Below are 23,521 nucleotides of genomic sequence, written 5' to 3' on the forward strand. Positions count from 1 at the left end.
GCACGATTTGAATAAAATATTAAACGATTAATGAGGTAACGAGCCAGTTTTGAACATGCACTGTACTGGTTATTTTTAAACCTGCAGAGTGTACGAGTTTTCACTTCCTCACTACAACCGTTCCATAAATTCACCCCTTTACCAGAATTTTTTTTTTTTTTTTTAAACATCAGTACTGACCCTTTATTTCTTCAACATTCACATGTCTCTCAAATTACACTAAATTTATTTATTTATTTATTTTTAAACGGCATGAATCATAAGGTCAAAACTTTGCCTTTTTCGGTCCAAAACTTTTTTTTTTGGAGCTAAAATCCAGCGTGCGGTCACTTCTCCTTCACTGAATCTATTGTCCTGCACCTGGCCTACGTACAGGGTGAGATGCACACTGAGACACCACCTCTGTTCAAAAACAAGTTACCACCTGAAAAGTAATCAAATCAACCGATGTCTGAATTTTGGAGCCTTTAATTGAATAAACGGCGGATCAGTAGGGTCTTGATAAGTGTTCTTGTTTAAAATGATCTCTTTTTAAATTTAAAAATTGGATTTGAATTTGGCTCATATGAATTTCCCAAAGTTTTTCACACAGTCACAAATGTATGGAAGTATAAGTGATGAACACCAAGTGCAGCTGTAGTGAAACTCGATATAAGAAATCTTTGCGCTTATTAGGTTTTGCAATAGACTGACATTTTTGCTTTATTGCATCATTAATCATTCAGTTTTCCTCTGAGACGTTTCTGTTATTTAGCCCGACCTCGTGGCTCAATTCAGCAGCAGCCTCCGAAATTACAAAGTTGAATCAACACCTCCCCGAGTCGGTCGCAACAACAGCTGAACATCAGAACCTCCAGGAAGGAGGATTTATTACAGCTGGGTGTTCCTAATAAAGTGTACACTGTGACTGTTCGGTGAAATAAACAATATTTGTATATTCATGCATTTTGTTCTTTTTCAATGACGGAGCAGAAGTAAAAGGAATTCTAATAATTTTAACCATTTATTTGAACTTTTAGATGCAAATCATTAAAATCTAAGCAGAGTATTTTTATGTGTGCAGAAAAGAAATGCCTGGGGTGTTTCATTTATGTGTTTCTATACATATTCTTGCATATATTTAAGACTGTGGACAGACAGTGGTGGAATGTAACTAAGTACATTTACTCAAGTACTGTACTGACTGTAAGTACAACTTGAGTATTTTCTTTTCATGCTAATTTATACTTTTACTCCACTACATTTCAGAGGGAGATATTTTACTCTTTTACTTCACTACAATTACTGCATATGACAGCTGGAGTGACTTGTTACAACATACATAGAGCTTGTAAAATATAATGTGATGCTTTGTTACAGATTAAACCACAGCATCATTTACTGTACAGCTGGTAGCTGAAATGTATTATTTTGACAATCATTTAAGTCGTTTTTTGAGCAAATTTTTACATACATATATACATACATCCTGATATTATATTATATTATCACATAAAACAGTTAAAAATTAGCTCCTAGTCAAGCAGCTAAATAGTGAAATGGTGCTTCCACATTGATGCATGTGTTGTCAGTCAACCTTTCTGTTTTCTCAGGCTCATTAGTAGACAGTTTTTGGTGGAGTGTTTGTGTGTGTGTGTGTGTGTGTGTGTGTGTGTATACACATAGACAGATTACATTTTTTATTTTGTGTGTGTTGGTGTGTGTGTGCTGATTCGATGGTCATTTTAAATTGTTGCGTTTCTTTCTTTATTCAAAGCTGCTTTTAAAATGATTTTATCAGGTCTCTCTTTTTTTTTTTGCTGACGGTAGAAACCTTGAACAGCCACTGTGAATTAAAGGTGCTACACAGAGAAAATCGACCTCTACTCACTGAGGTTGACAGTAACATCAATGCAGGACTTTTACTGGCGCCGGAGCCTTTTTCAGCGCGGTCTTTCCTACTCCTACCGAGGTAGAAGCCCTGGGTACTTCTCCCAGCACCGTGGGCAGAAAACACCCCAGACAAACTCCTTTAATCGCTCCCAGAGGCGGCTCTCAGCGCGCATGCGTGAACATTTACCCAGCAGGTAAACTCCACCATGGCGGCGAGAGGCCATGTGCAGGACCCCAACGACAGGAGACTCAGACCCATATACGGTACGGGCTCAATGGGGGATTCTACACGTGTGCGTGTTTGGTGGTTTGCTAAACGTCGTTGCGGTGTGTACCGGTTCATGTGTTCGGAGGAGTGGAGGGTGTTGGAGGCGGAGGGCAGCGCTGCGGCCCCTCCAGCTCCGTCCACGGGTTCTGCTGCCTGCAGCGCCCGATGACAGTGCACCTTACCCGGTCTGCCACCGAGCCCAGGGTAGGACACGACCAACGCGGCTGGCGTCCGGGTGAAACCGCGTGTCTCCGTGTCAAACCCGTGGACACACTCGGCGGTGTCTGTGTCCTCCGGTTCGAAGACTTTCTCCTGCTAACAGTCGCTGTTTGACAGCTAGCCTAGCCTGCTAATGTGTCAGCTAGCCGCGAACATGCCGCAGCTGCTCGCCCGTTAAAATGAAAAGTTGTTTAATTGTGAAAGATGGGTTATTGTGCCTCGGGGTGACAGGTATTTTCTTTGTGGCTGGGTGTCCGGGTCCAGTGTGAATCGGAAACGGCTTTGTTTCCAGCTAGCCTACTGTTACACGGTTAGCTTCCAGTTAGCATTGGGCTCATAACAGTTAAAGGACAATGCTTCAAGCTAACTCCAGTACATGAGAGGTATTAGCCTGCTAGCCAGTTAGCATGGACCTGTTCAGAAGGGCTGTGCTCTCTGCTGCCAAATAATGGAAATAATAGACTTTTACAGCGTTTTCGTTTTATGTGACTATATGAAAGAACTACAAAGAACCCCACCTGTTTGACAGTTGTTTCATACTCTCCGTTGGTGGAGGACAATTTTGAGGTACTTTCCATTTCATGCTACAGAGAGAAATATTGTAGGGATGAAACTAATGATTATTTTCACTATTAATTAATCTGCTGATTATATTTTCTCGATTTAATCTTTTTGTCTCCTCAATGCCAGAAAATTGGTGGGGTGAGGGGGGGCATCTGTAACAGCATCCTGATGCCTTGTTTGACCAACCGTCCATAATACAGCAAAAACTGAATTTACTGTACAGTAGGCTGAGAAAAAACAGCCAAATCCCACAAATGAGGATCTGGAACTTGTAATAGAATATTTTACTGTAAATCTTACTTAGACGATTGATCGATCGTAAAACAGCTCATTCCAGTAATCCACTAACCGTTGCAGCTCTAAAAAAAAAAAAAAAAAAGAATTTCCCACAGACCAAAGTGACAAATGTGTTGGTTTGTCTGAACAACAGTTCAAAATCCAAATTCACCATCATGTGTGACAAAGACAAGCAGCAAATCCTAATATTTTAGAAGCAAGAAACAGCAAATATTTGACATTTTTGCTTTTTTTAAAACTTACTAAAATGGTTGTCCAATAATCCAAATAGTTGCTGGTTAAGTTTCTGTAGATTGACTAATCAAATAATCGACTCATTGTTGCAGCTGTATTTGAGAGTAATGGGCAATAGTGGCTTAAGCTAAATACTAATACGATTACTACCCAGTCAATCGACCAACAGAAAATCAGTCCTGTTTTTATTGTTAGAGAAAAAAAACTATTTAGAGAGTTGGGCTTTAGGAAATCTGTGATGGACATTACCATTTTTTTTGTTTTTGTTTTTTTAAATCTATTTCAACAATTCATTGAGAAAATAATTGACAGAATAATAGATAAAGAAAATAATCATTAGTTCAAAATTTTACATTTCACAATCCCTGAAGGATTGGACCCAGACAGCAGTAATGATTGGACAGTGAATTATTCTCAGCAACTGGACGATGCCTGGAGAGTCTCCTTTCAAGGACTGGGAGAGTTTACGAAAATTGCTGCATGTGAAAATATGTCTTCTAGGATGTGTGACGGGACAGAAAAATATTTGCTCAAGTGGCACTTGTATATTTCGTTTATTATTGCATAAGTGAAAGGATAAGGTGGAAGGACATCGACGATATTCGCTTCCCCTCTTATCATTATTTTCCTTTTATTTAACCCGGTAAAAGTCTCACTGAGATTAAAATCTCTTTTTCAAAAGAGACCTGGCCAAGAGGGCAGCATAAAAGTCGTCGGTGCACCAATAAATACAAACAACACACAGACAATGACAGCCGTCCCACATCATAAGAATGTGCACCATATGTAAAAGTATACAAATAACTAGTAACTATACAAAAATTGACACAATTCAGAAAGCAATCAGAACTACAGTAACAAGAAATTTAAAAGCAAAAAATTGACCAAGAGCACTGTTTTCCAGATGTTTTAGAACTGACTTAAATTTACCAACAATAATCAATTCTGACAGTTTTAGGTCCATCTGTGCAATGTATCAGGAGAAATTTATATATTAATGTCTTGAAAGCTTTTTTGTTTCCCCAACAATATAACTACTTCATCGTGTTATATTTCAAAATAAAAATTGCAAGTCATAAAAAAGAAAATAATCATTAGTTGTAGCTTACTAAACTAATGAATGTATTAATACATAAAGCTGTCGCCATAATTATATGTCTTGTCAGGCTGAAGTATGCATGCGTGTGTGTATACACACACACACACACACACACACACACACACACACACACACACACACACACACCTCTCAGTTCAGCCTTCTCAGGACAGCTGGGTGCCAAAATTAACTGCCAGACAGGGCACAGTGATTATGTCATGTCTATTCTCTCTGTTCAAACCGTCATCCCAGATGAACCAAAGTTGACCAAAGCCTAAAGAAATTTGAGGAACCCTGACGTATCGTTCAGATCCAGGGTTGATATGTGTTCATGGTCTGCTGCCAAACTAAGCAGCACTGACACTGCACTCATGGGTGAGAAAGACGTCTAAGTTACTATCGAGAGCCGAGTTTACTCATTTAGTTTTCAAACTACATTTTAATTTCACTGCAGCTGCAGAGCTAAAATGAGAGAAAGTAATTCCCAACTAAACCTGTTCATTCTCAGTTTGGTTCCGTGAAATGCCGTCAAATTTCCGTCAGTACAAAGCTAACGGTATGGAGTATGATAGTATTCAGATCCTTCACTCAAGTAGAAAGACTACCACACTGTAAAAATACACCATTACAAGTAAAAGTACTACATTCAAACTGTTACTTAAGTAAAAGTATGTAACTATAATTAGGAAAATGTACCTAAAGTATCGAAAGTAAAAGTAGTCAATGCAGAAAAATGTCCTCTGTTGCAGTATTATATAATTAGATTCTTATTTCTGATGCATTCATGTTTAGGTAGCATTTTTCTGCTGTAGTTGGTTGAGGTTACAGGCAGAAAAATAATTGGCAACTATCTTTATAATCAATTAATTGATTGTTATTTTTTTTTAAGCAAAAATAGTGAAACAGTGCCAAATGTTTTGATTTCAGCCTCTAAAGTGAGAGGATTTCCTGGTTTTATTAGTCATTTCATTGTAAACTAAATATTTTGGGGTATTTGGACTTTTGGTCAAACAAAACAAGACATTTTCAGATGTCGGGTCGGGCTGTGCAAAGTTTTGATGGGCATTTTTGACAATTTTTTTTGTCATTTAATAGACGAAACGATTAATTGATTGAAAAAATAATCGGCAGATTAATCGTTAATGAAAATGATTGTTAGTCGCAGCCCTGCTTTCAAACTTTGGGCATATGCAAGTCTAATATCCTCAATATAATACTGTTTTGTGTTTTTTGCAGATTACCTTGATAATGGCAACAATAAAATGGCAATACAGCAGGCAGATAAACTGCTGAAGAAACACAAGGACCTGCATTGTGCCAAGGTGGGTGACTATGGGACTATATGGTCTGAAAGTGTTGAGGAGTTGTTTGTTTTTTCTGTGACGCCTTCTCCACCGTTGGCATATGTCTACATGGATCCTATGAATATGCACATTTCTCTTTGGAAAACCTGTGCATACAAACCAGTTATTAGTGCCTCTGGCGTAGCACTTAAAAGTCCCGTTCTCTGGCCATTTTCTCACCTGCTGCGCGTTTCCATATATTATCATAGGAGTCTTCAGCTGTTGTGTAAAACACAGTACGATCTCAGTCATCCTCTCTCTCTCTCTCTCCCTCTCTTTGCATATACTGTACCTCTAAAGAGGAACACATGCACCCATTTCACCAGACCAATGAGTGTGCAGCAGTTTGCTCAAGGACACTTTGACGTGGTGAACACGTGCTGCTGCTGCTGCTGCTGCTGCTGCTGCTACTGCGGCTGCAGGGGTCAAAGCTGTGACCTTTTTGCTTCAATGACGAGCCCAGCGCTGTCACCCACGCCTCAAAACTTATTAACCTGCAAATTTGTAGAGTTTTTGAAATGTGTATGTATTCTCGATGTAGCTGGTGGAAATAAAGATAAACACATAGTTGACCTGAACATCTGGAGGTGACCCTGTCCTGTCTGATGTTCCTGAATTTAAAAACACATGTCACATGTTAAATATTTGAGGAGACTCTAGTTTGAGGAAGACATTTTGTCCTGTTTTACTTTTTGCTGTCCTCTCAATGAAGATTTGTTGAACAAAGTGTAAGGTCTCCTGAGCGTTATGGGTGATTGTAAAAGGGAAAAGATTTAACTTCACCTTTTTTGTCTGCCTCTATTAAGAACCTTAGTTTTCACCCTTTCTGCCTTATTACGCCTTTTTAAAATGATAATGTCTACTTGTAACTCATTATTTTAAGGTTGCTATTGTTTTTTTGTTTTTTTTTCCTTTCCTTTAACAGATTGTTTCATTGACTAGAGTCCTGAGGAGGTCGAGATACCCAGTATTTCAAAAGAATGGAAATATCTGACAATAGGCAGAAAACTTATTCTGCAAAACAAATGTTTATTAATGTGGGTGAAACTGGCAGCGTAGACAGGATGGAAGAGCAGAATTAAAAAGGAAGTTTCTAAATGAATCCACGGTTATTTTGAACCAGTTTGCAAATGATAACCGTTCTCATCCCCAAACCCTAGGTTGGCATAAACCAACACAGGAGCACCAAGTGTGGAAAGCGGCACTTGTTTTGTCATCAGACCACAAAAATCCTTGTGAGCAACTCGAAGTATTAAATGTGAGGATTTTCACATCGGTCTTCTCTGTGAGTTACTCGCACGGAGAATTATTGATATGCTATAATAAATAGTAGCGTGTTTCCACTGCAAGGGGACCAAGTACCTTTTGAGAGTGAACCCCACCTGCATTTGACTCAAAAAAAACTGTAAACTAAATTTATTCCTGTTTGAGAACTCCAGGTGCGAAAAAAGTCCCGGGGGGGGGGGTACTTTCTCATGGTTGAGGAACCATCAGGGCTGAACTTTCAGCACTGAATGTTGGTGATGTTTCAAGCCCAGTTTCTGCTTCTGCTACAACCTGCGTACTGCATCAAAAAATACAGAAATACTAGGGTTACTCGGATACCAGTATTAGGACGAGGGGTTGACCTTTCTTGTTGTTTATTAACTTGAAAACAAAGCTCTGTTGCTGGCTTTCCTGAATTGTTAAAAGCAAGATAAAGAGACGGTGTGAACAAGCTCAGAGCGCGAGTGAATGAGAGAGTTGGAGCAACAACGAGAGAACAAAGCCAGTGAACAGTGGCTAATTTGCTGATTATTTTTTAAACATTTATTTCATTTTTTTTTCTCATGGTAGTGGTGTTCTAAAGCAGAAATAATTAACAATTAATAATTAAATACTTAACCATCAAATAGTCTCCTTTTCTACCTCAGCACGTCTCTGTTACATCCCCTCAAACACTGTGCCTCAATCAGTGCCATCAGTTCTTAATTTTTTAATTGCTCTGATTTCCTTAATATTTGGCAAATGGGACCGCACAAAAGGAGTGTTGACTTTCTAGTTGAAGTTAAAGCTAGAATCAGTATTTTTATAATACCAATATATGAAATGACAATGTGAAGACAATGGACAATATAAAAGGTGTCTCTGGAAGTGATGAACCTGCAGAGAATTATCAGCTGAATCTGCAGCTCCCCTCGGCTTCACGGTGCTTTACAGTCAGATTCAACTCATTGTTTATCTGCCCGGTCCACAACTTTACTGTTGTGGTTCACTCTCACCGATCTCATGGCGTCGTTTTCGGCCGCAGCAGGCAGATGTTTTCAGAGAAGAGGCTCAAATAAAACACTGTCCACTACCCGCTGAGCCGCAAACAACAGAGAGACACAATCAGAGACCAGCTGGTGAACATAGCGGAGCATTTAGCAGCTAAAGAGACAGAGATTTTCCTCAGGAGCTGGTAAAGACCAAAAACGGAGCTTAAATAGAGGGAGTGTTGAACTGAAACTCATCAGGGATCAGAAACATGACGCCAAAAAGAACGATAATGTTGCCTCTGGATGTTTAAATAAGAACTGAAGTTCACTGTAGCAGCTTGAGACGTGAAGATATGTCAGTGATGTGTTCAGAACTCGTTTAAGCTGCTGCCCCCAAGTGGCCAAAAAGTCAGTTATGGCAGTTTTAACTACTGGTTGGTTCTATTGTAACTGGAACTGTGTTGTCAAAAGGAGCATTTAGGTGGCCGGTGTAGTTCTGGTACACACACACATGCAGAAAAAAACAAAATTCACACTCTGATTTGGCTGTTAAATACCTTCAAATGTCTTAGTTGCATTCCTCCAGACCTCAACTTGGCTCTCATACACCTTTTGTGGAAATTGATAGCTGTTTTGCCTTTTGCAGTTTTTTTTTTTTTTTTTTAATTTCTCTGTTTTTCCATCCGTAACTCCTTGTTTTTGTCTTTCCTCATCCTTTCAGGTCCTAAAGGCTATTGGCCTTCAGCGGACTGGAAAGCAGGATGAAGCTTTCACTTTGGCCCAGGAAGTGGCCACTCTAGAGCCCACTGATGACAACTCGCTACAAGCTCTGACTATACTGTACAGAGAGATGCATCGTCGTGAGTACACACACACACACACACACACACACACACACACACGAAGGCTGGTAATAACACTGGAAGCACGGACCGCATGTCAAATGTTCTGCCTGTCGGTCCACAGCGGAGTTGGTCACCAAGCTGTATGAAGCTGCAGTGAAGAAGGTCCCGCTCAGTGAGGAGTATCACTCTCACCTCTTTATGGCATACGCTCGTGTCGGGGAGTACAAGAAGATGCAGCAAGTGAGAAAGCTCACCTCCATACTTGCATATACACGTGCAAACACGCACGACTAATAGCTGTGGCTGTTGTGCTCCACTGGTAATTAAAAAGATGTGCAAGTAATCAGAGTGTTGAAGAGGATGTTGACGACTGCATCTTTGCACTTCACAGGCGGGAATGGCCTTGTATAAAATTGTCCCCAAGAATCCGTATTACTTCTGGTCTGTCATGAGTCTGGTGATGCAGGTATGGGCAGGCTTTTATGACAGACATTCACATTCCTTTAATGCTGTCATTATTCTGAAAAGAATTCACGTGCTCTGTTGCGTAGGCCATCTCGGCACAAGATGAAAAACTGGCCCAGACTATGTTCCTGCCCCTGGCTGAGCGCATGGTGGAGAAAATGGTTAAGGAGGAGAAGATTGAAGCAGAGGCAGAGGTGAGTAAGCTGTCTGGATGGTCTGGAAGAGTGTTAAAATATTATTTTAGCCCAACTCAAGGTCTTGACTGAATTCGGTCTTAGAAGTGGGTTTTGTTGTGCAGTTTTACCGGTGGCTCTACATTTTGAAATTACCTTACTGACGAGAATACAAGACAAACGTGACCACATTGTTTTTGTTTTTGGAAAAAATACTTTTTGACACATTCAGACTAGTCGTATTGGGAAAGTGTCCCAGAGCCTTTTAGTATTAACAACCGTTGCTGGCTTTTTATGTGTCACTGTAGGTGCAGCTGTATTTTATGATCCTGGAGCGCCTGGGAAAGTGTGTAGAGGCTCTTGATGTGATCAGGGGCCCACTTGGGGGTAGGTGGATGTGTGTGTTCTTAATCGTCTAAATCGAGCAAGTTCATTCACGTTTCATCACTCTCAGGGTGTGTTTTCGAGTTGTACGTAGTGCATCATATCATTTCAGTTCATTTTCTTTTATTTATAAGGACAATGCACATTAATCAACATCTCTGAATGTGACAGCATTAGGCAGTCGTTTGTCGAGATGTTCCAAAACCAATGAAGCGGCGGGTTAGGGAACACAAACGGTGACAGTAAGACGTGGAAATGCTCAACAATATCATTAAGAATAGCATTCTCAAGATAATGCACAAATCACGCAGAGCAACAGGAAGGAGCAAAACGTTGATTCAGTAATGTAATGATGACATGTACGCTTCGGTATATTTAGCCAACCAAAGCACTGTGAAGCAACAGAACACAACAAGGCACTGATAAAATACAATGTTAACTACCAATGATATTCAAAACTGTTAATAGAAATGGTCAAAGGTAGTCAAATGGTAGTATCGCACACGGAACACAAATCGGATGTGGTGCCATGCAAATACCTCCTCGCCTTATATTCATGCGTCTTCCCACAGAGAAGCTGACCAGCGAGCTGCAGAGCCGAGAAAACAAGTGTATGATGCTGTACCAGCGACTACAACGTTGGCCAGAGTGCAATGCCTTGGCCCACAAGCTGCTACTCAAAAAGTGAGTATCGCCTTACACGTTAAAGTCTTAAAAGGCCCTTTACACTGTCATCAATCCAAAATGGTGGTCCCGGATTGCACTGTGAGACACTTTGGCAGCAAAAGACATCCGCCCATCCATTTACTGCTGCTTATGCAGGGCCGGGTCGTGGTGGCAGCAGGCTAAGCAAATGAGTCCAGATGTCCAACTCCCCAGCAACATTTTCCAGCTCCTCCTCTGGGTTCAGGCGTTCCCAGGCCAGATGAGATATATAAAATCTCTCCAGCGTGTTCTGGTGCTACCCAGTGTCTCCTACCAGTCGGTAGTGCCTGGAAAACCTGCAATCCAAGGCGCCCAGGAGGCATCCTGATTGGATGCCTGAACCCCTCAACTGCAAGGACAGGCTGCGTCAAAACTCTGCCAGTGTCAGAAGTTCAGGACCAAATTCTCACAATGTGACGGCTGCTATGACCAACATCTACAAACCAATCAATGAGAGTATGACATGAAATGATGCAGAATAAACTGAAATCTTTCCAGAGTATATTGTCTGCTTGTCAATACTCTTAGCTTGTTCCCTGTCTTGTCCTTGTCTCTTAAAATGGGATATTTCTGCAATTGAAAAAACAAGAGGAAAAAAAAAGATTAGAGCGGTGCAGATTGATGTGAACAGCTGATGACGTGTCTCTGTACTTTTTTCTATTTACAATATGGCAAACAGTTCACCAAGCATACATGCAAAATTAACATCCTTCAAATAGATATTGTATAGTCCTACACAGATGGAGTGTGACAAGAAAATAAAAACTTATAAAGTCTAACGGCACCGTGAGACCCTTCTGAGAACATGAGAAGAACCACAGATACTGTAGCAGGCCACAGTAACAAATGTATGTGTTTCTATTTCTAGTCCCGATGATTGGCAGTTCTATCCCTCCTACTTCGACTCTCTCTTCCACCTGATGGATCAGTCGTGGAGTCCGCCAGAAGAAGGCGAACAGTGAGTACAAAGGATTTTTATTTTAGGTGGACGCTAGGTGGAGTGTGTTATTTAAAGTCCAATCGATACAGGATTTTTAGGGCCAATTTCAGTTTCTGAGGTATCCCGGCTGATATTAAACTTTATGTATTTATTTTTGTTTTGTTGAAAGAGGTTACTGAAGAGATGCATAGTGAGCAGGACATTATGCAGGTGAAAAATAAACTTGTTTTATTGTCAAAAATGTAGCACAACTACAGAGAAAAAAACAAACAAACAGTAAACAGCGGAATTTTTATTACAGGAACCAACCACTATTGATATCAGCAGATTGAAAATGCCTTTTACACACATTCCTTATTTAATAATGCAGTAAACTAACAAAGTACAGTGGCTGAATGTAAATACCACTGCAAACAACAAGACTAACAACCAGCCAGCTTTCATCGTCATTTACTAGTCTCAATGTGCGCACATTTATCTCGAGTGCTTTTCCATTTGCCTAATCATCCCTCTAATAATACCAGTTCTAGTGAGCTGTTTTGGAAAATGATGATCACACATTAGCTAAGGGAATTGGTAATTTCGAAAAGATGCTGTGCCTCAGCTTTAAACTTTTAAGACAAACCACTACAACGCACTTATTAGCTGTCATTAATGCAGGTGCTGATTTATCCGCAATAAACTAAGGCAAGCTGATATAATCAGCCTGCCCTTACATTGGTCGGGCTCTAGTCATCAGTCATTAGTGTCAGATAGTTTGTTTAAATTCATCCATAATTCATGCCCACAGCAGTATGTTGGTCCTGGGATGACGAGATGGTGGAGTGATTAGAGAGCTTATCCTGCCATCTCACAACTTTTAGAGTACCTCTAAAACCCTGCTGAGTTGTCCTTGAATCACTATGAGCTCCTGTGGGGCTGTTCTCGTTTTACCGCTAAACTTTGGAGGGCAGCAAGAAAAACGAGAGTATTTCTAAACAGATAAATGCAGTATTGTCCAGCTTTTATTTGTGTCTGTGTCTTTCTGTCTGTCTCCAGCTGTCCGGAGGGTGCCGTACATCACACTGTGGCCGAAGTGGTGAGGTTTGTGGAAGAGAGAATTAAGGGGGAGGACGGCAGGGAGTCTCGTTCACTCAGAGGACCGTATTTAGCTCGGCTTGAATTAATACACAGACTGAGAGAGAGGGGCTGTCCAGAGGAAAGCCCGCTGGGTAAAACACAGGGACCGTACAAACCTTGGCAGTTCACCCATTGCCAGGTGCTTTAGCCTTTGTGTATGACAGTTTGTTGTTTGGATTTAAACAGGTGAGCCTTTAGAGCTAATGGTGCAGTTCTTTGGGAAGTTTGGGGACAAACCCTGCTGCATCACCGACCTAAAAATATACCTACATCTGCTCCCTCCTGAACAGCATGTTCAGGTAAGACCCACTTTACAGCAGTGTTGTTGAACCGACGCGTGTGAGGCGAAGGGGTTGTCCGCGAAACACATTTCTCTCTTTCATTTTTTTAGTTCATTAACCGTCTGAGTGAAGCGGTTCCACTGGGGGAGCAGGGAGAGGAGGGGTTTGCTTTTCCGGAGGACACCAAAGCGCTACAGAGGCATTTGTGTGTGTGTCAGCTCAGTCGAGCACTCGGGCTGCATCACGGTCTCGACGTGGATGGAAAACTGCGACTTATCACGGAGCTCAAGGCTCACTATCGTCACGGGCTCAAATTTGGTAAGACCATCATTTCCATTCATTTTTTAGACCTCTCGGCATTAACACTTGTTCAGGATAATCAGATTGTTCACAGAGCAAGGAGGCATAAAATCTTGTTGTAAAACCACCCAAACCAGACAGACTTAGGACTTTATCAACAACAAATTGTGAATGGAACATGGTTCCAGGTGTTACAAGCTCGATGGCCAGAAAAGCGGAATCCCTTGTTCGCTACCACGTTTGCTGCAGCAGTTATTCATTATCACGGCGTGTTCGCGTGTCCACCGCATCAGGAGAACCATGACGTAAATCAAATTATACTGATAAAAGAATGCAGCGGCATTATTTTGGACCCCTTTTCTTTTTTTGCACAGGACGAGACGAAAACACAGTCAACATGTTGTTACTGTTGCATGAGTCTGAGGGTTCAGTGGATGTTAGACAGGAAAAATGCAGGATTGGAGTGGAAGAGTGAAAATGCTTGAAAGGTCACGGAATCTGCTGAGTGTTTCCTAGTTATTTTTATGCTTTAATGGGTTTCTCTTTTCGTTTCTATCGCTCACTCCCTCCATCACTGCTTTCTCTCTGTCACGTTTGCCCACCCTCTCGCCCGGCTGTTACACAACCTTAGTTATACATCAATAAACCATGAGAGAAATTCCCCTCCTCGGTCCTTGTATTGACATCACTGGCAATCGCTGCTTGATAACTGTCTAAATTAATGCCGCACACAAGTTGTAACAACCTCAAAGCTTGTGTGTGAATGTTCAGAGGTGCAGACTCGTCCCCGATAGGTCCCGAGACTTCAGGAAACACAACTGGGGCAGGGACTTTCTACATGCAAGGAACTAAATTTAGAAATCTGCTTTTCTTCTCAAAATGCAAGTAAAGAATGACTTCTGGAGAAGGACTATAAGGCATCTGTACTTTTTTTTTTTTTTTTTTTTTTTTTAACTGCTGCATTCAAATCCATCGAACAGATTGACTGTGAGCGTTGTCTTGCTGAAAGAATCCTTGATGTCTTGTGGAACTTCGTAATACGTTGATGACGCCGGTCTGCTATGATGTGTGTTCTGGCATCAAGGTCTCCTAATAAAATAATAATACAGCTTTATTTGTATGGCGGAGAGGAGGTAAAAGCAAATAATAAAGGCCGAGGTAATTAAAGACAAACGACAAGATGGCAAAGACAAATAGTGAGATCATCAAACGCGGGAGATTAAAAAGTTAAAAATATAAAATTGTGTGGGTGGAAAAGTAAAACCACAGGGAACATCAGGTATGCATAAAAGCTTTCTTGTTTTAAGATGGGATTTGAAAGATGCAACAGGTGTAGCCTGCATCCTACCTGTGATGGTCTACAGGTGTTAATGGACCCAGTGTATGTCAGCTTCATTTCACCTCCCAGACCACCCTGTGTTGTTTTAACCATGCGTGATGATCCATCACCTCATGCTCTTGATGCCAGACCATAAATCTACCATTTTTTTTTTAGCCTCAAACAAGAGCCGTGCAGATGTAGCCTGCAGCACCATCTGCTGTTAGACAAGTGTGCCAGCAAATTGGTCATTACACGTACACCATAAGTTAAAGATTCAGTGTCGCGTGTTAAGGCCCAAAATCTTCCATGTTCATCTAAATGTGACACTTGGCAACTCTGCAGACTTCACACAGCTTGAACTAGTCCTGCAAACAGCCAAAATCAAACTGCTTTCAACAAGCCATCCTCAGCAAGCCATTCATGAGCAACGCAAGTGTGGTGTGGTTAAGTTAGGGGTTGGTCTTAGGCATGTTTTCGTCATGGTAAAGATTAGGCTAAACCTCCAGCATCCATGAATGTCCTCCTATGTCCCAGAAATAAGGTTCGGGTCACGTTTTTTTTTTTTTAGATTTGCTGTATTGTTACTGAAATCATCATTTTGTTATTTTTACAATGTATTTAATACAGAAAAAGTGATCGTATAACTGTTTAGTGTAAAGGCACATTTCAACATTGATGCATTTGGGAAGTTTGGCTTATTTTGATAGATGTGTAGACAGGTTTTGTAGAAAAAGGTTCATTTTCCTCAAAGTTAGGTATGTTAAAAGTATTGTTTTGGTGCCGGTGTCATCACACAAACTCAGGTATGATGTTGGCACTGGTATTATTTCCAGTTTTATTACTGATGCTCTCCTGTGAACGGCGACTGCCATGGTTTGTTCTGACCTGTTGATCTCTCCGTTATCAGGGAAGACCGCTCTGAAGACGGAGCTGCAGTTTTCTGATATGTATTGTCTCATGGCAGCTCATGTATACATAGACTTGTGGACTGAGACTGGTGAGTTTTTCCTCTCCCTCTTGTTCCACATCTTTCTCTGTTTCAGTAGCGACTGCTCTAAAGGCGTTGCTCTGTGTGTTGTAGGGGATGAGAGCATGGTGTGGCAGTGTTTGGGTCTCCTCCAGGAGGGTCTGTCTCGCAGTCAGTCCAACGCCCAGTTCAAGCTGCTGCTCCTGCTCCTCTACTGTCACCTGGGAGCCTTTGAGCCTGTAGTGGACCTTTACTCCAGCTTGGATGCCAAGCATGTACAGCACGACACCATAGGGTCAGCACATAATAAGCACAGTTACCTTCAGCTACATTTGGGACCATATTTAACAAGCATCTCAGAAACGGAAAAAGGTGAACCTTCGATTGAAAACACTCCTACCTCGGATTAGGACTGAGACTTACTAATGGAGCTTCCTACAGTGGCTTCCTGTAGGAGAAGGGCAACTGGGAGAGGGTGTGACTTTACTGTTTAATGACACACTCGGCTACAAAGTTGGCATTGTGATGACCTATAACAGTTTCCCTGAAAAAACCCTTACCTGTAGGCTTTAGGCAAATAGCATAGGTGACCAAGTTATCTAAGTTACTAAGGCAAAAAATAGTGCTTAAACATTTAACAATCCATTTCATTAGGCTGCATGTAAACCCTGGCAGGCCACTCGGACTGATTTAAAAAATGAATATACATACAGTTAAAAAATAGTCAATAAAGTGGGAGAAATGATTTGTTTCTGTAATGTCGCCCAGTTTTGGAAAATGCACCGCAGCAGTGAACGTATCTCTTAGATATAGCTCCACCCTTGGTAATTTAAGTAAATACAAAGGGCTGAATTTATAAATAAGTAAGCAAACACTCGATTTACATGGATGATGCTTGTCTTTCCATAACTTCACCCTGTGGGCTGTGGAAAAGAATGAAACTGCGATTTATGTGAGGAGCTGTGCGAGCGATCGGAGTGTGATTGATTCCTCTTGAAATGGCTGTGACAGAATAATCAGCGTTACAAAGCTGCTTCTTCCCTGTTTTCCATTTAGTTGCGTGGGCCTTTGACTTTTGTAAAGAGAGTACGCGCTCTCTTTTGCATCCTGCACAAGGTCTTCTCCCATGGACTGTGCCTCTGAGCTCCTAGCAGGTTAGAACACCTCCGGAGATCTAAATATCAGCAGAGACAGGAATAACCACCTTAAAAATAAAACAACCGCATTTTATTGATGTTGTACACTGTGTTAATTCACATTACGTTTCTGCACGGCCAGAGCAGAGCATGTTATTAGCCTCGAGATGTATAATACTACTCAGATAAAATAAGATCAGAACAGTTGGTACTGGGTCTTTTTGACTGCAGGACATTGGAACTGCACAAACTGCCAAGCAGAATTTCTGACCTGCCAGAAATCCACCCAGTTATCCGACAGCCAGATCATTGATCATTCGGGCAATTAATCAGGCGTCGTGATGCCCCCTCGAACTGCACGGCTAACGAAAAACCGCTCTGGCAGAAATTCAGCCTGATTCTTAAACTAGTCGCATACAACGAATTTGGGTTAGAATTCCAGTTGAATCTGGTGTCCGCATTTCTGGTCCAGAAATGCGTGAAAAGGCCAATTTTTGCCAGCTCAGTCTGATTTCCTACTCTGAGGCACTTGATAAATACGAGCCCACACCCGCAGGTTCTATTACCAGCAACAGATTAGATTAGTAAAGAATGCTTTTTTCTTTTTAATCTCCAGGTTTCTGTTAACACGTTATGCTGAGTCATTGGGTCAGTTTGCTGCAGCTTCCCAGTCCTGTAACTTCTCCCTCAGGTTTTTCCATTCTAACCAGAAAGATGTAAGTCTGTCCCTCTTCTCGATTTGGTTTCTGAGACTTTCAAATCCTGGATCTCAAGCTCTTATGTAACCTCGTTCATTCATCTCTATTCTTTAATTTCTTTCACTCTTTCTCCTCCCTCCTCCTTTCTGTCCACCTCCATTTTCTTTTATATTTTTCCTTCTCTCTCCACCAGACCTCAGAGTATATCATCCAAGCGTATAAGTATGGTGCGTTTGAGAAAATCCCAGAGTTCATCGCTCTCAGGAACCGGTTGAACCAATCGCTGCACTTTGCCCAAGTCCGCACGGAGAGGATGCTGCTGGACCTGTTCCTCGAGGCTGATATGTGAGAATATACTCAAAACACGCACCATTTTAGCGACCGGCGCTGTGGAGCTGAATTTTTCATTTATGTGTCTTTTTTTTTTTTTTTTTAAACGTGTTTTCCAGTGTGTTGAGTCTGGAGGAAAGTGTGAAGGCCATGTCTTTGTCTGCAGAGGAGGATGACATCCCCTGGGATAATATGAGGGACAACAGAGACCTTACTGTTTTTACCAGCTGGGACCCTAAGGAGAGGTATAGAACTATTTTCATAATATTTTTTCGCAGAAACAGAGGCACATGTACCCACTCAGAAGCGCAGGTACCCCGAATCGACCCATCTGCCTTCTCCCTTTTCACAGACAGCTGACTGACGAGCACCGGCGTCGGTCTCTAGAAGAGGAGTCTGTCTGGCTGAGGATACGCTCTCTAACACTTCGCCTCCTCACCTTTTTGGCCGGCCTGGGACACGCACCCTCACAGCGGAACTCTGAGATGGCCAACGAGAACGGAGTCGGGGACAAGACCTCGATCCTCAGCAGCCTGCTGTCCCAGCTCAATCAGACTCTACAGACAGCAGCTCAGATGGTAGAAAAACGCATACAGGTATGTGTCCCACACCGGCAGCACGTGTTCTGAAAATTCAAAAAAAACATTTGAATAGTGATATAAATCGGCCAAACGAATCCTGTCAGGTGCAAAAAACCGTCAACACCAGTCGACACCTTTCCATTAACACATCCCAACAATAGAAAGAAGTCAGAAAAGGGGGAAAGTTGAAAAGGGGTGGGGGTTTGTCCAATTCTGAATCAGGACGGAAAAGGTTGCCAGATCTCGCAAACCTTTCTGGTTTAGCCTCGTGTGCTATGCTTCAGCAGTTTGAGTTTGAGGTGTGCCATTACAGCACTTACGAGGTGGTTCTGCAGCATTTTGCCTTCTGAGGAGCATCAGACTGGTGTGTAGAGAAGGCCATAACTGTAGCTTGATAAGCACTGATCTCAAAGTCAGTAGTTGACTACCCCGAGTCAAAGGGTTCGGATTGACATCTGTGGCACACACGTTTACGCGGGTGTTAAGGACCCTTGCACGCCCGCATCTTAAATCGTTATCTTCTCCTCAAAGAAGTTTGCTGCTGGTCTGATTGATCCTGTAAAGTACTTTAAAATGTGGTGACCAATACCTGATGCATACTGATGAGGAAGAACCAGACCGGTCGCGACCTGCCAAGACATTTCTGACATTTGTTAACGTAGCTCCTGCTCCCATTGCACTGCATGCATGGTCTTGTATAAAATGGAGACTCTCCCCGTTCGCCACGGGTCAATGTTCAGGAGAATTCCAAAGTCCGACAAACATGTCATCTGGAAACACACCTAGACTGGTCCCAAATCTTAAGATCCCGGAGGACAACAGGATTGTTGGTTTAAAAAAGGAAAAAATAGCTTGCTCAGTGGCAGCAGGGCACAGACGGAAGAGCTCAGTAATATTGGATTGTATTGTTCCATATGAGCGTGTGTTTTTCTTCATCCCCCAACCCAAAGTCCCACCTCATGGATATCACTCTTATGTTTGTCTTAACACTTTCTCCTCATTTTGGGCAAAATTTTCACCCCAGTTTTAAACAGATGAGTGTTCATTTAAAATGACTGAGTATTGGTTTCAAATCAAAGTATAAATCTCTGCATAATCGCCGTTTTTACAAAGTCATATCTGCACAGTGGATGTTGTCAAGAAGTTTGTTGCAAAGAATCTTTGCAGTACATTTTGAATGACTTGTTATGAATGGGAGGAGTGCATTACTGTAATGATGTTGCTCTTTTACTGCAGTATCCATTTCTGGGACCACCCGCCACCCGCCTGGCCCCAGCTCTGTCCAGTGGGAGCTGTCAGTGTCAGGCTGCAGCCCTCCAGCTGTCTGTCCACCTACAGGACTTGGAGACTGTTGGACTTGGTAAAAAAGAAAAAAAGATGCTGAAACATGAAGTCCAGATGTTGCCCGGTGCTTTTACACTTACTTGTCTGTCTGTGCACCTTTCCAGATGAGTCGTCAGAGCTTCAAACCCAGATCTGTAACGGTTTCAAATCATTAGTAGTACAGCTTCGAGGTGAGTTAGCCGCTGGACTTTCTTCACCGCAGGAACAATAAACAACAGTAAACTTAATTCTGTCTGTTGTGCTTCATGTTTCCCTCTTTCTGTCGACAGAAATACTGAATAAATGCAAAGGGGATATATTGGAAATGAAAGAGAGCAAATTGAAAACCCGGCCCTCCTTATTAGAAAACCTAATCTTCTTTGTTGAGGTGAGACATCGCTGCAGACACACACACACACACACACACACACACACACACACACACACACACACACACACACACAAAGTGTTTGTTTATATTCCCTACCTGTACTATCACTGTTATTCTGCGCAGACGATGTGCATAGTCTTGTGGATGGCTAGTTACTGTGCCAAGATCCTCCGACCACTGAAGACTAGTCTACAGAAGAAGAAAAAGAAGAAAAAGGATGCAAATGCAGCTCTGGTACACTTCCCTCTCTTTCGTCCTCTCATACATCCACACATATATGGACTCGGAGAATGTTAGAAACTCAGTACTCTGTTGCTGACTAGCTGACCTGATCGGTCCTCTTTATTGGTAACGCCACTGATAATTTGTGTCTCTTGCAGCCAGTGGTGGTGTGTGGGTTCCAGGAGCTGACAGGGAGCTTGCAGGACCTGCTTACCCAGGCTTTGGAGCATATAAAGGGGCAAGAGACGGGCTTGACGGCCCTTAAACTAGCCAGTTTAACCTTGGAAGGATACACACAGGTAATATTCAGTTTATCATCACGTATGACAATGAAAAGAGGCAAATTCTAACAACTGAGAAGCTGAAACCATCAAACGTCTGGTATTTTTGCTTAAAAACGGACTCGAACGATAAATCGGTCATTAAATAGTCGCTGATGGCCCTGACAGTCCACCTAGCGCCACCGTGAGGTTTCCATTCAGGTCACCATCATTTTGTACACTAGATTCTGCGGTAGAGAGGCCGATGTCCCGACCCGATTGTGAGGAGGAGCTGCACCAAAATGCCATGTTATGGGAGGATGAGCTCTGAGGTTTCTCCCCCCTTTTTTCAGGAGGAGGCGTCGTTTACGAAGGCTGCTATGGACAAGGTGCAGAGCAGTTACCTGCGCTCGCTACAGGAGGTGGGAGACCTGCTCAAGAAGCGAGCGGAAACTATAAAGAACCTCAAGATCTGAACACCATCACACACCCCAAATTAAGATGACTCTACTCCCACCACCGGCCCCCTATGCCCCTCGCCACTGTCTGTCAGCCCACCAGCTAACCCACAAGTCCTACTTTCCTTGCTGGTCCAACAAACCCAGACCCCACCTGCCAGTCACAGTCGTTTCTGACCTCTTTCCTGTCCTGTGTATTTCTCACACAGCATTCGTGAGCTCTCAGTCAGGATTTTTTTTTTATTTTTTTTTTTCCCCTTTTCTTTTCGTTTTTCTTTCACCTCAACACACACCTATGGAACATTTGCAACTCTTATAGCAAATAAGCTTGTAAGTAAACTCAAGAATTTATACAGCAGTTATAAGTGAAAATGAGGGGGGAAAAAAAACACATGCTCCTTTTAAAATAAATAGAGAAAATTAGGAAAAATGAATAAGCAGTTTTAGATGAACTAATCTAATAAATTATTGTACATAGTAAAGAGCAACTACCACAGTTCCTTGACTAAATGAGAATACGAGACACAGGAAACCACTGTTCTGTTTGTTGATCAGTTACATTTCATCTTTATTCCTCGCTTTGCTTTTTTTTTCTTTTTTTTTTTTTCTTCTGGTGACTTCAACAACAATCGAAGTAAAACACAGTGAGACACACACACACACACACACACACACACTTTCAACTCTGAGGAGGAAAGTTCTTTCAATGTGCTGCTTTTCCAGCTGTTTTCTCTCTTTCAAGAGCAAACCGGCACAACCTTGCATTAAAACTGATACACTCTGTGGAACACCTGGCTGCCAGCAGAAAGCCTTCGGATTTGAAGTTTCCCGTTCAACAGTTCTTCTGTCACTCTTGTTTTTGCTTTGTCTAGCTTGTGTGTCGCTTTGGTACTGAAAGTGGAACCACCTCTGTAGATGCAGTATTATAATGAGCAATACTGGTATGAGTTCAATAACCAGGACTTGTTTTTTTTTTTTTTTTTTTTTATTTGAATTGTCTGCCACTGTGGTTTCTTTCTTTCTTTCTTTCTTTTTTTTTTTTTTTTTTTTTTAAATACCAGTAGAAGTGGTGCTTGTAAACATGTCTATGAGGAATTGGGTTGTTCCAGCACAAAAAAAAAAAAAGTCTGGCATGGATCAAACAGTCACAATCCTTTAAGGCTGGACTGATACTAATTATTTAAGAGACCATGTGTGATTATCTAAATATGAATGTTCACCGAAAGCAGTATGTGTTCTGCTCTAATCATGGAAGCTCTTTGTAGCGGTGTGATGAGAGCATCAGCATGCAACCACTTGATTTTAATCAAGTAAGGAGAAAGATCCCGATAAGAACCTTTGGATGGATACCTTTCTATGTCGTGACTAAATGACAAATACAAATGCAAAAATGAATCCGATTTGCTAGAGTGTATATTTTGGCACATGTGTTCTAGTTCAGTCTAGCCCAGAGCAGTGAAAGGGTTTTATCTACTTTGACCCAGACCCGATTGTACAGACAGTGGTTTTCACCCGACATGCAGTTTTGTAGAATATTATGTTCTGGGGCGGCTCTTTCCTTTTGTCCTGAACAGCTCAAACCCAGAGAGGTGTGTTTCACAGACAAACATTGGACCTAATTGTAAATAAAACTCGAGGCAGCCTTTTCAAAGTACAGCGTGCGAGGAGTAGAGTGCAGTAGATACTATGAGATTTGTCCTGTGTTCATGTTTTTGTCATTTCCACCAACACCACACCCCCCCCCCCCCCCCTTCAAAAAAAAACAAACAAAAGACTCATGAACCATAACTTTGTCATCAGCTTCAGCATCTTCTCAGCTTGTGAAAAAATGTGCATCTACTCCGACTATAAATAACCAATGAGAGAGAACCCAGACAAAAAAACAGTGACATAGTTTATAAAGATCAGCACAGAGCACTGGCACTGCAGGGTCTGCTGTGCCGTCGGGTTTTTGTTTTACTTATTTTAATAACAATTTGGCAGAGCAATGTGGAAAAAGTGAGTAAATGTTGAACCCCCACACACCACCACCACCCTTCCTGTTGGTCGTGTATATGGATACAGTCTCATACACATCTGCTAATAAATGCCTCTTTTTTTGAAGAGTTGGACCCACCTGTTTGAATGGAGAAGATGTTTGTGATCTGACCACATGTGTTGTTGAGGTTCAGAATAATGGTTGACAATCTGGAGTGTCATCTCACCACCCTCTTTTGTTAGAAAATGGAAAACAGAAACACTGGAATGTCAAAGCTTTTTTAAATAAAAAAGGTAAATGTGAGATTTTTTTTTGTGTGCAATGTCTCTACTTTTATTTGGGATTATTTGATAGTTGTTGAATCACGACGACTAATTGATAAATTCATTGACAGAAAATGTCATCAGTTATTTTTCAAGCGAAAATGCAGCGGTGGAAGGAGTAATCAGATGCCTTACTTAGGCAGTGGTTGAAAGTAACTAAGTACATTTACTCCAGTACTGTACTAAAG

The 23,521-nt window shown here is 41.7% G+C and overlaps 1 protein-coding gene across 1 annotated transcript; it reads left to right on the top strand.

Annotated features, from left to right (window-relative positions):
* Nucleotides 1-2,012: 2,012 nt before the first annotated feature.
* On the top strand, nucleotides 2,013-21,984 carry naa25 (N-alpha-acetyltransferase 25, NatB auxiliary subunit). Its single transcript, XM_040156500.1, has 24 exons — nucleotides 2,013-2,136; nucleotides 5,790-5,875; nucleotides 8,855-8,993; nucleotides 9,100-9,218; nucleotides 9,370-9,444; nucleotides 9,530-9,637; nucleotides 9,925-10,003; nucleotides 10,573-10,684; nucleotides 11,574-11,663; nucleotides 12,684-12,856; nucleotides 12,951-13,063; nucleotides 13,156-13,363; nucleotides 15,574-15,663; nucleotides 15,748-15,928; nucleotides 17,386-17,485; nucleotides 17,661-17,812; nucleotides 17,917-18,042; nucleotides 18,150-18,393; nucleotides 19,615-19,738; nucleotides 19,827-19,892; nucleotides 19,992-20,089; nucleotides 20,216-20,326; nucleotides 20,473-20,613; nucleotides 20,928-21,984. Exons 1-24 carry the CDS (start codon nucleotides 2,079-2,081, stop codon nucleotides 21,048-21,050), a joined length of 2,916 nt encoding a protein of 971 aa, XP_040012434.1. The 5' UTR covers nucleotides 2,013-2,078; the 3' UTR covers nucleotides 21,051-21,984.
* The last annotated feature ends 1,537 nt before the right edge of the window (nucleotides 21,985-23,521 follow it).

This window comes from Xiphias gladius, chromosome 20, assembly GCF_016859285.1.
Source record: "Xiphias gladius isolate SHS-SW01 ecotype Sanya breed wild chromosome 20, ASM1685928v1, whole genome shotgun sequence".
Lineage (NCBI taxonomy): Eukaryota > Metazoa > Chordata > Actinopteri > Istiophoriformes > Xiphiidae > Xiphias > Xiphias gladius.